Genomic DNA, 16,270 nt, shown 5'->3' on the forward strand with positions numbered 1-16,270 from the left:
CCAAGAGAATGCAGGGCCCCCTTACCTGGATAACTGAGTAGGGACAAGCTTCAGAACTCCCATGAAATAGGTAGACCTAAAGTCATCAGGCTGATAGAAACCACAACTCCAGAGCAACACACAAGCATACACACGCACGAACACACACACACACACACACACACACACACACACACACACACACACACAACCCCTCAGGAAAATCTGCTGAGCTGAGGGTGGTGCCTGGGTAGGAACAGAACTCAGGATGGAAGATGAAGGGAGAGTCAGCCAAATACCTCACCCTGACTTATTCTTGTTCACAAAAGAAAAGGCCAGAGGTGAGACCAGTAGGACCTCTGCCTTTTTCCTCTACAGAGTAACCTTAGCAGCCTGGCTACCTCAGACCTGCTTTAAATGCCTCCCTCTTTCTGGGCATTGGCTCAGTTCTCCTAATTTGCAATGCTAAGCTTTATATCTGTCCTCCCCTCAAAGCTCTGCAGTTAACTTGAAAGACCTTAGTGAAGACAGAAAGCCGGAAGCCTGCATTAGCCAAGGCCAGTGTCCAGGACAAACGGAAGGTCACAGGAATAAAAGGGGGACGTTTTCAGAGAGCTCAAGAAATCCCTAACAGATTTGAGAAACCAAATTTTGTAAGTGAAGTTTTATTTGCTTTGGGCTGGGGGTGCTTTTTTCATCCTCCAGGGTATTAACGGGTCAGGGTGGGGTGACTAAGGTGCTTAGATTTTAGTCTTTAAACCACCATAAGCTAGGCTTATCTGAGAAAAGATAGTCCCCTCCCCCTTTTAAAGATTCACTTATTTTTATTTTATGGGGATGGATGTTTTGCCTGCCTGCATGTCTGTGTAGCACATGTTCCCAATGCCTGAGGAAACCAGAAGAAGCCAGCTTCCCTGAGACCTGAGATATAGGTGCTTGCTAACTGCCGTGTTGGTGCCGGGAACTGAACTGAGACTCTCCGAAAGAACAGCAAGTGCTCTTATCTACTGAGCCATTTGTCCAGTCTCAAGACATACTAAATGTATGTGTATATGTATGTGTGCAAATGAGTTTACATGCATCAACTGTGTACAAGAAGCCACAGGAGGCAGAAGAGGATATCAGTGTCCTTGGAACTAATGTTACAGGTGGTTGTGAGTTACCACAAACTACTAGACACCAAACTCAGGTCCTCTGCAAGGGCAGTAAGCACTTCTAAGCACTGAGACATTTCCAGCCCATAGACACGAGTCTTTATGGGGAATCCTCTGATCAGGTTAGCCTATGGGTGACTGTCTTGATTGTTGATTGATGTAGGAAGGCCCAGCCCATTTTTACTGTACTGATTTCTAGGCTATTAGTCCTGAATTATAAGGCAGGATGAGAACTAGTGGGTAGTTTGCTTTCTCTACTTTTGACTGCACATGAGATGTGGCTTCTCCCTTAAGTTTCCGCCCTGGCTTCTCCGAGTGATGGGCTCTAACCCAGACAAACCTTGTCCTCCCCTATGTTGCTTTTTGTCTGGATGTTGTATCGTAGCAACAGACAGGAAACAAAATCAGTGAGCATTCCCCGTGTTTTCAGGCCCCTTTGCGGTGAATCCTAGATATGAACACAGATCCAGTGTAAAGCTCTGAGGGAAGCAGAGTGCAGCCCAGAAACGGATAGGACGCTGTGGAGAAGTGACCCAGGGCTTGTGCTCAGGTCTTTGTGAGGTTGCCAGAACTTACCAATAAGAAAAAATATAGCAATCCCCTGCAGCAGAGTCTGAATGAAAGACAAGACTTTGCCCCTGAAAGCCTGCAATCTAATGAGAGGGTATCACCTAATGAACTATGTAAAGTTAATACCACAAGGTGATCAGTATGCAACCAAAGGGCAAGGAAGTGATATGGGATGTTGAATCTTTAAGAACGGATAAAGTCTCAGGATAGAAACAGATGCTATAAGCCTGAAGCTTGGGTGAGGATAATTTAGGTAAAGTATTAGACACTGGAAGCCCAACTTCTATTTCAAAGGCAAGGTGTAGAAGATATATGCAAATTATGGCTAGAGATGGTATCCCCTCCTCTTATGTATATAGTGGCTTTAAACAACTCTCTTTAGCTCGTGTGTCTTATAGGTTGGTTGTTGTGGCTGGGCTCAGTTATGCATTTTGTGGTCCTAACATAAAAGTCTTAGCCAGGTCATAGGTCATATGTCTATTGTGAACTGGTGGGATGCTGGAGCTGGCTCAGGCTAGATTGGCTGATTGTGTCATCGTTTCTAGTATTCTAGCTGAAGCTTGTTCCTACAGAGAAACTCTCCTGAACTATGAGAGCCCAAGGCTTAGATGCTGTATCCTGTAACTTCTGCAGTGTTCTCTTGGACACACAACAAGTGACGAAGCCATCTCAGCTTAAAGACGTGAGGAATGAGCATTGACTCTTGATGAGAATCACTATGTAGCCCAGGCTGACCTTGGACCCATAATTCTCCTGTCTCAGCCTCTAGAGTCCTGGTATTAAAGGTGTGCACCACAAAGAATTCAACTTGCGTTGCACCTTCTTTTAACAGCTTCCATTGGTGGGTTTGTTAGATTGGATGTTAAAGGATGTCTTCATAGAAGAGATGCAGAAAGTATACAATGAACCAAAGAGCCTGACCATCTGTGGCCTGCGCCATTTGCAGAGAAGGCTCCTTGCTGTTTAACAGGATGAGGATAGGAAGAGTGTCGTGTGGACATGTGTGATGGTGATAGGGACAGTTAGTAGGGGTGCTGAGTGGTCTTTATTCTAGAATATGGCTGGTGATCATCACTTTATCCATTTATGCTTGGCAGAATAGTAAATTGGCAAGCCTATGCTTATCTGAATATTCAGAATATAGAGCATATGAATAGAGCTTAAGCTAGAAGGGATCAGAGGGCCAGCAAAACACTTAGCTACATAAGAAAGGCAAGTCCTAAAGTGAGACAAGCAAGCATCCCTTGAAGGGAAATGCATGGGATTAGCAGGCTGGTAGAAACCTCGGGCCTAGAGCAGGGATTGTTCTCACACACAAACAGACAACATACACCCCTTCCCAAACCTCTCTGAAGTCTCAGGATTACTGTGTGTGTGTTATGGAGAAGCTGAAGACGGGCACAGGGTGTTTAAATACAGCGTGGAAAAGGTATGATTACAATCTTGAAGCAGAACATACACGCACAATAGCAGATTAACCCTAAGTACCAGAATGAGAGCCGCGGTAATGGGATTTTGCTCCTTCTTCCTTAGGGCGGTTGTCACAGAATTTCCTTAGTATGAAACTTACTGTTGGTAATTTTTAAAGTAAACCCATCAAGTAGCTCTGATGTCCACATTTGGGTGAACTTACCTTCCAACCCTCACATTTGTCACCTTTCTGTCTGTCCTGTCCACTGCTTAGTTCCTACTTCACCCCCTCCATGGAGCCATTGCCTGCTTAAGCCACCGGGACACCTACATCACATCAAGTTTGTTCTTTCTCCTTTCTTCTGTTCTCTCTTTCTGTGTGTATATGTGGCTGTGCATGTCTGTACCTGTACAACACTTGTGTGACATGGTGTGCAAACAGAAGCCAAGGGCAAACCTCTCATGTCTGTTCTTGCTCCCATCCTGTTCCAGACATGGCTGCTGGGTGCCATGTGATAGAACTCAAGCCCATTGCTCACCCTTAGGTACCACATACTGCTCACCCGAGACCAACGTAGGTAGTGGGGGTCCATGTCTTTCCTACCAAGGTCTGGGATCTGAACAGTGGTATTAGCCTGGCACTTCAGACTTCAGTGTATGAACAGGGGTGGGGCAGACACAAACACTCAGACAGTAACAAGTGATGTTCCTAACTTGCCCTAGATCTGCTGTTAAGGTTCATCCTGAATGAGTAGGACCAAGAATATTCCTAACTAGGAGGCAAAGACATCTTATCTGAGGATCAGAAATTAGTCCCACTTCTCTTTAGTCCACTCCAGGGGAGCCAGAAAGGCATGGGACCAATGCTGGACTATCAGGTACATAAACACTGTTTGCTCCCCGCTTTCTTGCCTTACATTTGAGCAGTTTCCGTATGTCCTTCCATCAGTGCTTGCTGCTTGTATCTTCCTGGGTCTGCAGTGGCCACAGTGTGTGGGTGTCAGGCCCCCAGGAGTACAGAGCACCCTTTCTGTGTGTTCACCACATCCCTCAACAGGTAGCTGGGTCCATGGAGCCTGGTGGGCACATGCCTTCCCTCCTTGCCCTTGCTGGCTATTGTCCTCTTAGCCAGTATAGGCTCTGTTTCGCTGCCCTTGCTGGCTACTGGCCCACCTGATCAACTTACCTGAAGGCTGCTCACTGCTGATTCTGCCCACCCATTGTTTTAGCCCTACACCACCAGCTCTTTCCCATACCTATGCACAGAGCCCAAGCTGTTCTGCTGTGGAGCGTTCTCCTTCTGGGTGCCAAAGAGGGCCAGGGTTGGGGAGTACATATGCGAAAAAGAATACTGTGCCTGAAAGTAGCCATGGAGATCGTTTACATTCTTCTAACTGGGAGTTTGCCAGACATTCCGATAGCCAAATCCCAAAGACTCCAGCTCAACAGATCTTGGATAGAGGCCCAGAGCATGTCTAGGTGCTGAGAGAGCCAAGTGTAGGAGCTTCTGATAAGTTAGCCTTTTCATTTCATGGAGGAGAAAAAAAAATTCAGGTCTGCAGAGGCTGGTGACCTCTCCCAGGTCTCCAGGTAACATCAGTGAGACTAAAGGCAGAACCCAGGCTTGTAACTTCCAGGATGGTGCAGAGGCTGGTGCTGGCGTTGCTACAGCCTGGTGGTAGCCTTGCTGTTTTTCCAGAGGGAGTAAAAGTCGGAGACTGTATGGGATCCAGCAAGTCAGTGTGCTCAGCCATGCTGTGCAGCCATGGTCAGTGGCAGTATGGTCAGCCAGGCAGACCTGGCTTCTGATCCTGTGAAATGTGACCATCAGTTTGCCTGCCAGGGGCTTAATATATATATATATATATATATATGAAAAAATTTAAAAAAAAAAAAAAAGAGCCCAAAACCTGGCGGGAAGCATGAACCGAAGCAAGGAATCCCAGTTGGCTAAGCCACCTCCCCACTATGACAGTGACCAAGGAAGCCACAGCAAATAGCACTTGAGTGGCTGCCATTCTGCTTTCCAATGAAGATCCTGTGACAAGGAGCTTAGAGGACATCACAGGGGGACTGCGGGGATGTGTAACACTTGGTGCCTGGAGTTCAATGTGCTGAGATTTCTCACTACTGAACTCAACTTCACCTGGGAAGGCAACCCACAGTTCATCTCCCCCTCCAAAGGTCCCTGAAGGAAGAGACCGCGAGTCCCCTTTACTCTGTTTTGGGCCTGTCCCACAGTTTTCTGCTTTCTGTTTTATATCATTGTAACTGAACCTATCAGCAGGCAGGACGGGACATTTTTTACAGGGAAAAGGAGATACCTACAAAAAGCCACTGTTTACAGCTCACAAGAAACATTTTTAAGATAAGAGATGCCTGTGGGAGAGCCAGGCAGCCGTCCAGCCGCCGATGGCTCCTCTGTGGACCGTAGGCTGTGTGCAGTGTGTCTGCTCCCCTAGCTATTCCTGCCGTCTCTAGTCAGTGGTCACTGCCCCACTCCTGGAACCTTGTCGTTTTCTCCCTAATCAGTCTAGGCCATCCAAATATTGCTTCACCTACTTATCTTCCTGACACAACTAGCATCCTTCAGTCAGAGACTACTACCACTTCATCACTGTGCTGTTCTCTCTCTCTCTCTCTCTCTCTTTCTCTCAGTCTTCACTGTGGCATTCCCTTGCCCTGTCTGTCTGTCTGTCTGTCTTTCTGTCTCTCTCTCTCTCTCCCTCCCTCCCTCCCTCCCTCCCTCCCTCTCTCTCTCTCTCTCTCTCTCTCTCTCTCTCTCTCTCTCTCTCTCTCTCTCTCTCTCTCTCTCGACCCCAAGATTGAGGCATAGGGCCTTCATCCCTGAGCCCTGAACCCTGTGTCTCAAGTCCAGGCGCAACATCCTTAATATAAACTAAGGACTCTGAGCCTGCTGTAACTTAAGCCTTTCTTTCTCCCTGGTGCTGTTCTAGGCTGTAAGTACCAAATGCCAGTAGCTCCTTCATTGTTCTAGCAAACACTGTCACCACCACCCTTATGCTATTTTCACATATTCATATACCTTTCAACAAATATTTGTTCTACACTGGAAACTAAGGCAAAGACGCCCTGCCATTTGCATCTCCTGGGGAACCTTCCTGCCCACATGTGAGTTTTGTCATGGGACTAAGACTCAGCTATCATCATCAGCCACCCCAGCCTGGCAAATCTGGCCCTTCTCTTCACTTCAGGTGTCTGCATGAGAGTTTGTCTCCATGATGCCAGCCAGCTTCCTATAGACTGTGAGGCCATAAGGGCTGAGGTAGCGTTCTGCACGTTTTAATTTCTTAATTGATATATTTGTGAATATTTATGGGGTGTGATAAGGTAATTGTGAACACGGCTGTAGGGCACAATGATCCACTAGGTGGAACTAGCATGTTTACCTTCCCACATGCTTTGACTTGGATGAGTCAGGATCTTAGTGACTCTCCTGCATGTTCTAGACCACAGTCTCTCTCCTGTGCTGTAAAATGCCAGAACTAGTTGTTCCTATATTGTCATAGGTCGGTGCCTATTTCCAGGCCACGCTTCCTGCCTCCCACTCCCAGTCTCTAGTGATTATTCTAGTCTTTTCTATAAGATCAACCCGCTGATCTTTATGTGTGCTTACAGTCGTAGACCTTTGTGTCTATGCCTCTGGTGTGGAGGGTCCCCGGTTCCTGTTTTGCATATTGACAGTGACAGGGCTCCTAGTTTAACTCACATAGTTGGGGTGGAGATAGGTTGCCTAAGAATGAGGCCATCTTCTACTGCAGTTGCCCACTAAGAGCTGGGTACAACAGCCTGGGAGAGCAAGGCACACTGTCTGCTGTGAGGAGCTTCTGGCATGAGAGGAAGGCCAGGACTGGGGCGTTAACCTTGGTGACTCTCACTGTCTTCAGGCTCCATGTTGGAGAGCCATGACTGTTTTCTGCTCTTCACAAAGCATTGCGGAGACAGGGGATGCTGTCATGTAGCTTGGACCCCCAGTATATCCAGTTTCTAGAGTAGTCATAAGCTACACTCAGAAAACTTGTCACACAGGCTATAGATAGTAATATCCTAAATGAACAGACAAACAGACTGGCTAAATGCTGGGATGGACAGGAGAAGGTCACTGGGTCTGGAGAAGGCACAACAGTCCTCTCCTAGGGGATGGATTCAGTTGTGAGAACCTCACAAGCCAGGGGCCTTGTGCCCTTAGTGGGAGCAGGAAGGGAGGAAGTAAGCCCCTTAATGGGTAGTGTGGTGCTGAAAGTTGAGAAGGGACAGTGGGTGGGGAGGGAAGGGATCCCTAGTCCTGGCTCATGGGATCCACTTTTCTTCCCTGTATATCATTCATTGTGAGGCTATGAAACATTCCTCCCTTAAAAAAAAAAAAAAAAAAAAAAAAAAAAAAAAAAAAAAAAGGACAAGGGAGCCCAGGTCTGTGTTTCCACATTTTTCATCCCTGAGTGTCTGATGATGAGAGAGTAGAGAGCCATTGCAGCCCACCCCGGCTGCTTTGAGGACTGCGGTGTGAATTTCTGCCTCCTGTAATGTGTCCTTCATGGCCACTCACATGCTGCAATGGGAGCTGAGCTTGGAGTCTTGCAGGCTGCCCTCTGAAGGCTGTCTGGACCAGTTGCTGGAGACCTAGTCAGACCGTGATCTGAGATGCTCTCTTCATGCCAGATTTATGTGCTCTTGCTTTTCTCTGGTGTATGAGAATGAGCTGGATTTTAATATGATGTGGACTGTGTAAGATAGAGTTGGAAAACACAGGTCCAGAACAGCATCCGGTGAGACGAGGGTCTCAGCAAACGATTCCAAAACTAGGGCAGCATCAGCATTAACTCACCTCTTAGCAACTCTTACTAGACTTGAGGTCTTCCCACCTGGCAGTTCTGGTTTCTGTCACTCTCAGCACGCTGCGCCTGCCTTTCCCTTGGACCATCGGGGTCTTAATTGTGTCCCAACCTTTCATACAAACACAGATGTGGCCAGCTCTAGAGCCTTTCTCTTTGGGGCATTAATCATAAAACTTCCCTCCCCACCACATTTGTGAGATGAGACCAGTGCTTGGGTTGTAGCTAGCTGTAACCCACAGGAGGTGCTGTATCATTGAGTGGTCATCAAGGATGTGGCTGGACTTCGGGAAATCCTGGAGCCATACTCTGAAAGGGTGAAAGGGGGTGGTGGTAGTCATGGCAGTGATCACAAGGGGTTGTATGACAGTGGTGGTGTGATGGAGGTGAAGATGGAGATATTGGAGATAAGGCATCCTGATAGTGATGGTGGGGATGTGATGGTAAGGAGGAAAAGGAGGAGGAGAAAAGCACTCACTCTTCCTTTCCACGTGGGCCATAAGACTCAGCAAATAGATACCTACTGTGTGAGATCAAGTTCTGTCCAGTGAATTCTTGCTGTAGTAATGATTGTGTTGTTATCAAATCTCTTAAAAACATGGGGCCTCTCGTTTATACCAAGGGGCAGTGGGTTCCCAGAGATACCACGAAATGCCAGAGCTCTGGGTTGGCAATGTGTGAAACCAGAAGGGAACCTACTCCTGTGGATCAAAGAGTGACGCACATGAATGGTCAGACCCCAAGGAACTTAGCAAACAGATGGTGAGTTTTGGTTTTGATAATACAAAGCATATATGGACCCTCATGTCTCTTGTTGCAATACAGACAATCAAAAGAGGACCAGGAGGTGCTCCTTCTATGTGCTAGCTACCATGTGTGCAGGTGTGTAAGAGAGCAGTTACCACTCAATGTAACAGCTCTGGTTTCTCATTCTCAAGGTGACCCAAGGGCATCTCTAATTATTCCCATTCCACTAGCAAAGAAGTGGGAACTTAAACGATTTCTGTAGCTTGTGGTTTGGTTCCAGCACCAACTCTCCTCAAACCCTTTACTCTTTGTGTAAAATCCCCTCTGAGCCATGGGTGACAAAGGCACTTCTGCCCTGTAGGTGCCATGGGTGATGAAGACACTTACTTCTGCCCTGTAGGTGTTTTGTCCCTGCAGGAGAGAAGAACATGGAAGCCATATGCATCCTAAAGTACTCTGTGATAGTACTGTGCAAAGTGTGCTTTGGGCCCAGGATGGGCTTCTTCTACCTGGTGAGGCAAAACAGTGAGCTGGACCCCAGGATGAGAAGGAAGCTGCGGATGAAGGAGGAGTGTGGGGGAATGGGAAAGGGAGATTTCACAACTAGCCCATCTGGTTTGGCTGTTCTGAGCTTCGGGTTTGGCTGGATCAATGAGTGGTAGTGTCTAGGATGTAGCCAGATTATGATGAATCCTGGAGTCACACTCTGAAAGCTGAGATCACTTGGCAGACACAGCGGAGCTACTGAAGGCTTCTGAGCAGTGAAATTGCCTAGATAGCCATAAACCAGGCAATAAGGTGCTTTAATATTCAAATAGTCAGTGACTGAGGGTAGCAATGGCCTGAGCAGAGAATCAGCCTATTGTCCTAGCTAGGTGTTGGTCACCTCAAATGAAGGGAGGTAGATAGTAGAGAGCTAAAGGCTTTGGATGCCTACTCCCCCTAACTGGAAAAGAACCCACCAACCCACGTCTAGTATCCTCAGGTAATCCAGCCCTGATGGGCAATTTTTATTGTCTATTGTCAATATGTGTTGTCCTGAAGAAAACACCATCTCTTTTTCACCTCTAAGAGGAAAGGATTCCAGCAGACTTCTATGAGATTATGGCCCTGGGTGGAGAGGTTCATTGTGGGACAGAAGACTGCCCTGGGTGATTTTCCTTCTTCCTTTTGTCTCCAAGACAGAGGCAGCAATGGGCAGAGATTGATGGTTCAAATGCTAGGCACCGGGCAGGAATGGGGGAGCCAACCTCCTGACTGGGATTTTACTCAGTGAGAACATAGGCCCAAGGTAGGGTGGGTCTGGGAGTCGGTGAGCAGGTCTAGTGCCCCACATTCTGACCTGAGCCCCTGTGCTTCCCACTCTTCCTGGGCATTGAAGCAAGACGGGTCCTTAGGGAAGGGGATGTCCAGGAAGGAAACCGGTAAGTCGCTTCCAACTTTGCATAATAAGAAGCAGAGAGAAATAGACTCTAAAGTGTGGGGTATGTGTAACTACCAAAAGTCAGTCGAACTGGCTTACTGGTCAACTCATCCCACTCCACTTGCTTCTTGCCCTAAATAAGTAGTTTGTTGTTGTTTGGTTGGTTTTTTGTTTGTTTGTTCTGCTTTTTGTTTTCTTCTTATACCTCTGTCTTTTACAATAATGTCCTGAGAAGGCCACACTGTTAGTCATACCTCACACTTTATAAATAAAGCGTCTGTAGGAGACATGCCATTAAGTTTAACGACGTTTATCCTTTGAAACTTGGACTCCCCACCCACATCCAGAAAGGCTCACCATCCAGGCATCTGAGCAATCCACCCCTGTCAAAGTGGAACTCACCCAGATTTATCTCTTACCTTGGACTTTAGATGAACGGCTGGGAAGCACTCAGAGTCCAAAAGAATCTTTCTTTTCCCTTTTCATAGTGACAAAAAGATACAGCATCAGCCTTGCCATTCTGACTTCTGAAGGTGTCTGACTCAGTGGAATAAATACACAGATACTGGGTACCACGAGTCATCATTGCCTCAAACTGCAACTCTGCATCCATTAAACACTGGCCCATTCCTTCCCTTGGTGCCCAGTGCTTTGACTTGCTTTCTGTCTCTGTGAATTCCCACGTGTAGATACTTTACACAACTAGGGCCACACAATACTTGCTCATTAGTGGTTGGCTACTTAGACTTTGAGTGACTATCCTTTTTGTAGTATATATAAGAAATTCATTCCTTTTTACAGAAAGATGATATTCCATCATGTGTCCTTCACATAGACTTTATCCCTTGCTCTGTTAATAGAAGAAAAGCTGCTTCTTGCTGCATTTCAGGCACCAGGTGGTACCTCATATAATCTTGCTGCCCACCTTGACAACCTTGCTTAGGGGTGGCTCTTTATCTATGAATTGACATAGTAACTTATGGCTTCTTTAAGTCGGTGTATGAACAGCAACAATTGCACTGTAGCTCATCATCTGGACCAGATGCTTGCTCAAATGGGTCCTTCTCTTCCATCCAGATAACAGTTAGGCACATGAGCCTTCGTTCTCTGGTTTCGTATATTCCACAAGCCCACCACTGTCCTGAGAAAGCAGCCAAATGGTCTGAGGCAGAGCGAACCTCTGGAAAGAAATGTGACACAGGAAAAATGCTCAAGAGATCAACCGCATAGCATAGCACTAAGGTTTCGCTTCTAGGTCTCTTGGCTGGAGAATAGACGGGAGTCTGTGCCTAAGGTCAAGCTGAGTGGCGCTGCAGTTACACGTCGATCTGGAATATGACGTGCTGCGAATAGTGGGGTCAGTGTGCTCATCATCTGTGTACCTTGTACCGAGATGAAATTGGGCAACTGAGTTCATCAATTCTGCTTGGGGCAACTTCTTGGCAGCTCTGATAAATCCACTTACATAAATTTACATTGGCACCCACAGGCTCTCTGGGTGTGAGTTTTTAACTTTAGGTGGTGGTGTCTAGTTCCTCCTGACTCTTTCAGTGTGCTGGATAAACACACACATGTGACTTGCCTGTCTGCTCCTCCATGGCTGTCTCCATCCTAGAAGACCTACCTTGACATGGCTTCTGTTCCTGAATGTGTTTTCTAACACACACAAGAGCGATGCTTCACTAATGATATCTTCCACTCCCTGCTATCCATCTGACTTTAACCAGATCTGAGATTCCATCCCCGCTCACTACTGGATTTTGGGGAGACGTGTTGGGGATCCAAGCTTTAAGAAAAGGCATAAAGTAGCATCCCTCTTCTGGATTACATTTTAGGCAAACACCAACAGATCATGTTGATAAAAGTTTTCCAGACTGACTAATGAAAGGGAGGCCCTTATCATGTTCTGTACATGCTCTCTGTTAACATCCTATCAGACTGGCCCCTGGATTCCATTCCCCTGGATCAGGTTCATTGGAAGCCAGTATTTAGCTAGCATAGCCCTGCCAACATATGAGTCCTACTGTTGCTGGCCTTCCCTGCCCTGACTCTGTGCTTTCTACAGCCTGGGATGCTCAGGGCTCAGTGCAGCAATATGGATTTCCTTCTCATTTTATCTATGATAAAACAGATTCAGACAAATTAAGTGACTTGGCTAAAGACACAGGCCACTCAGTGCCAGATTAAAAATGATTGATTGATGATTACTATTGGTACGTCACTGACTGTGTATCCCTTGGGAGCCTACCATGTAGTGAATGGCAGTTGACGATTGTAAATGAAGGATAAATGGAAAATGAGGAAGTCCGTACGTATCCATGTCAAGGTCTGTAGGTGTTTGGGAAATGTCACATTCCTGAACATGGCTCTTTCCACTCAGTTCTTCTGAGCATTTAAGACTTGTGCACAACCATGGGCCTCCAGTGGTCAGTAGATGAGCTAGAACATAGGCCAAGAGACAATTGGAAAGAAAGGATGGGGATGTGGTATTGGGATGCAAGAGAAAGTGAGAGGAAGAAGGCAGCAATTGCACTGCGCTCAGGCAGGGAGGACCCACTACTGTCAGAGGAACAGACATGATGCCCAGGAAGCCCAGAGAAGGCAGCTCTCCCAACTTCTCATCTTGCAGAGCAGAGTGGTACGTCACAGCCAGCATGCGGGAGCCTGTAGTGTGGGTCTGCACTAAGGGGAGGGCCTACCTCCCTCTTTTATGCCAAGAAACAACCTGTGCATATGGGACTAAGCAGAGTTCTTGCTGTCAGGTAGTCTGGATCAGGGGTGCCAGCTGTTTGTGAAAGCCATCTGGGAATTCAGGTTTCCCAGAATATAAGGAACTAGGGGGTCTTTGGGACATTGGGGTGGAGTAAACTCTGAACTTGGATGCTGTCTCCCAGAAAGCTTATTGTCTAGATAGTTGGCAGCACACTCCAGGGTCAGTTTCTGGCAGTTCATCAGATGGAATTGTGCTCATGAATGGCTGAGTGAAATAGAAGGAGATGACATAGTGGGTGGATAGATATGGATGGATAGATAATGATTGGGTATATGGGTAGATGACTATGAGGGTGAATGAAGAGATGAACGGGTGGGAAGGTACGTGGATGTATAATAGGTGTGTGAGTGAGCATGTGGATGGAAACAAAAGCAATGAGAATTTTTATGAACATATGAAAACACGTGGAGCCCAGTGGTGTGTACCCAACTCATCCCTGTCCCCTTTAAGCTTCCTTCTTGCAACACCTTCAACTGAGTCAGATTCTGCGAAGATTTCAGGGGTATGGGTAGGAATGGAGTTGTGGAGGTTTGGGGGAGTATGACTAGAAACGGAGTTGTAATCTGGTACAAAAAGCAAGTGCTAACCTATCCTGGGACAGGGTAGAGACTGAGTAGCGGCAGCCTCTCCTCCACCATCCCCAGGCTACATGGTAACATCTTCTGTAACCCGCCTAAAGAACAAGACAGTCACATCGGTAGACCAATGCTCTGGTGCTAAAATAAGTAGAGAGAGTGACAGACCGAAGTGCTGATTAAACCTGACCCTTTCACTCACACTCACACACACACACACACACATACACACACACACACACACACACACACACACACACACACACAGTAGATCTTCAGTGAACTCTCCTTAGCCTGGTATAAAAGGGGGAAATGGGTGCTAGGATTCTGAGCTGAGTATCCTCTGGTGGCTGCGAACTGGCCCAGGATGCTTTGTGACCAGAGATAGAATGTCCCCTGTATTGTATGGCTCTAGGAAGAGGCAGCCTGCGTGCATGTGTGCCGCTCCCGCCAGAATGAGAGGAGCGTGAAGGCATCTAAGCAGACTCCACTAGGTGGTGGTACCACCAAGACTACTCCTGAGTAGTGAGAGGGAAACAGTGGTTAAGGAGGAAAGCAGGTGGGCACCAGCATCTTGGTGTGATTAGAGTAAGAGATGCAGTTAGCACAAGTCTTTTTCCTGGGGATTAGGGAGAAAAGTCAGCTCTGCCCCTTGAGTGAAAAAGGAAAGCTTTAATTCAGCACCTAGTACCTGCTCAACTCCCCCTAGCTTCCTTTGTCCTGTTCACTTAGAGTGTGTCTTTGAGCAGACAGCTATTTCCCCCGGAGAGAGAGATCTTGCTATTGACACCCTCCATTTCCTTGGGTCACTGTTTTTACTTTTATTTTGGGTACCAACTAGTCACCTCCCCAAACCCAGTCTGCTACCCTTGGGACCTGTTAACGGAATCATGGCACGGTATTGCTAGGGTTGGTCTCACCTGCTCCTCAGCAACCTCCACTGTCCTGGTATTATTCCCCTGGAGGTCAAGGCTATATGAGCTCTCATTTTGGAAGCCACAACAAAGTGTTATCTGGTTGAGTGAGACTTTGGAGGTGGAAGGAAGAATGTGAATTTTCCCATTACTTTAAATTTAGCAAGAGCATTTGAAAACAACGCCAACAGGTGCTTTACTCCTCAGAGGCCGGAGCCTGGTGTTGGAGTCAGCTGTGGAGTTGCTGGGTTAGCTTTCAAGCTGAGTGTGCAGGGCCTCTTCTATCTGTCTTCATCATTGCTGGCCTCAGCGTTGCATTCTGGGAAGAGCATCACTAAGGCCATTTCATTACTAAGCAAACATGGCAGTGTACCTTTACAAGCGATGGCGTTCCAGGCCATGGGCTTTGTTGGAACCACACAGTCTGTGGCAGGCGGAATCCTTGTGCTGAAAGTGACACCACTGTGAATTCTGCTGCCTCTGAATCTCCCAAGTCCTCAAACTTTATGATTTATGTCTTTTTCTTTTCTATTTTTGTTTTCTAGGAACGAGTGGAGTATCTCTTTCTCATCATTTTTACCGTGGAAGCATTTTTAAAAGTAATTGCCTATGGACTTCTCTTCCACCCCAACGCTTACCTCCGCAACGGTTGGAATTTACTAGATTTTATAATTGTGGTTGTAGGGTAAGTGCCAACGTCTTTTTCTTTTCCGAACCTTACTCACCCGTGCCTCTTTCCCTCTCTATTCCTACCTGTGATCCGAGCTAACTGAACTTGCCTTTCGGCACAAAGAAAGAATCTTTTAAAAATAACTTTGAAGTCAGATTTCTCCTACAAGAAAAATTATTAGTGAAGGGGACCTCTTACTGTCCCTCCCACGTGTCAGTGTATGTGTGTATGTGCGTGTATATTCACACACAGAGACACCTGTGTACATACACATGAGCACAACATAGCACATGCACATGTCTACACATACGCACTCGCACTCAGGTTGCCAGCCGAGGGAAGGAACTGGGAGACTTTACGGCTTTCCTTTCCGAGTGTGTGAGTTGGGTTTTGTGAATGTTACCCAAAGCTTCTTTTAGCTGGAACCCTTATTCATGGCGTATCCCAAGACGCCCCAAGAAGTGTGTATAGCTCAGATTCTAGGGCATTCAGCCCCGTCTGTGCTGTCGGACCTGATCCTGTCCTCGAGGATTTCAATGAAGACACTTGGAAAACTCTGTCCAGCCCATGACCCCTGTGACCTGGCCCTGTTTGGCTCTGAGCTCCTGCAAAGCTAGGCCTCAGCCTCACCTGGGCCCCATTACCATGACTGGTCTCTGACACATGAGTCATTTAAGGATCCTGTTGATCAAGATGCAGCGTTGCCCATGTCTATAGCTAGATTCTCTGTCATGAATAACAAATACCCTCCACTTGTTAGTGTAGCATTCTACACGATGCTGCCAGCCACTCCCTCTCTTCAGCCACTCCCTCAAATACTATGACAACCTCCAACAGCTCTTCTTTCCTTCCACCTTCTGTCTGTACCCTTTCCTCCCCAGCTCACATCCTTTTCACCTGCCAGCCAATTTAGGGCCACTGTCCATCATTAAAACCGCACTAGCATGGACCCTTGGCTTATTCATTCTCGTCTTTGTTTAACATGTTCACCTGGAGAAAACACCAACCCGGATCCCATCCAAGTACATGGAGACCTGGGTATCTCAGAACAGAGAGTTTCACAAAGCTGAGTAGAGTTCCACTTCCCACTCATGACTGCCAATGTCAAACTGGCCTTCGGCAATTCCCCCAGACCCTCCCTCATGTCCCTACTTCTGCTCCATCCCCTCTTCACGTTCTCGGGTGATTCTTCTGTAACCTCA

The 16,270-nt window shown here is 47.0% G+C and overlaps 1 protein-coding gene across 26 annotated transcripts in view; it reads left to right on the plus strand.

The window, feature by feature from the left end:
- The window catches only part of CACNA1C (calcium voltage-gated channel subunit alpha1 C), a gene marked incomplete at its 5' end in the record, with an annotated part of 581,859 nt that overhangs the window by 383,882 nt on the left and 181,707 nt on the right, over nt 1–16,270 (plus strand). For all 26 annotated transcript variants that reach the window (XM_080914120.1, XM_080914140.1, XM_080914139.1 and 23 more), the window contains one exon: nt 14,944–15,083. In XM_080914120.1, the coding sequence (XP_080770246.1) occupies nt 14,944–15,083 (140 nt within the window). The remainder of the gene's footprint in view (nt 1–14,943; nt 15,084–16,270) is intronic.

The sequence above is a fragment of the Micromys minutus genome, assembly GCF_963924665.1.
Source record: "Micromys minutus genome assembly, chromosome: 3".
Classification (NCBI taxonomy): Eukaryota; Metazoa; Chordata; class Mammalia; order Rodentia; family Muridae; genus Micromys; species Micromys minutus.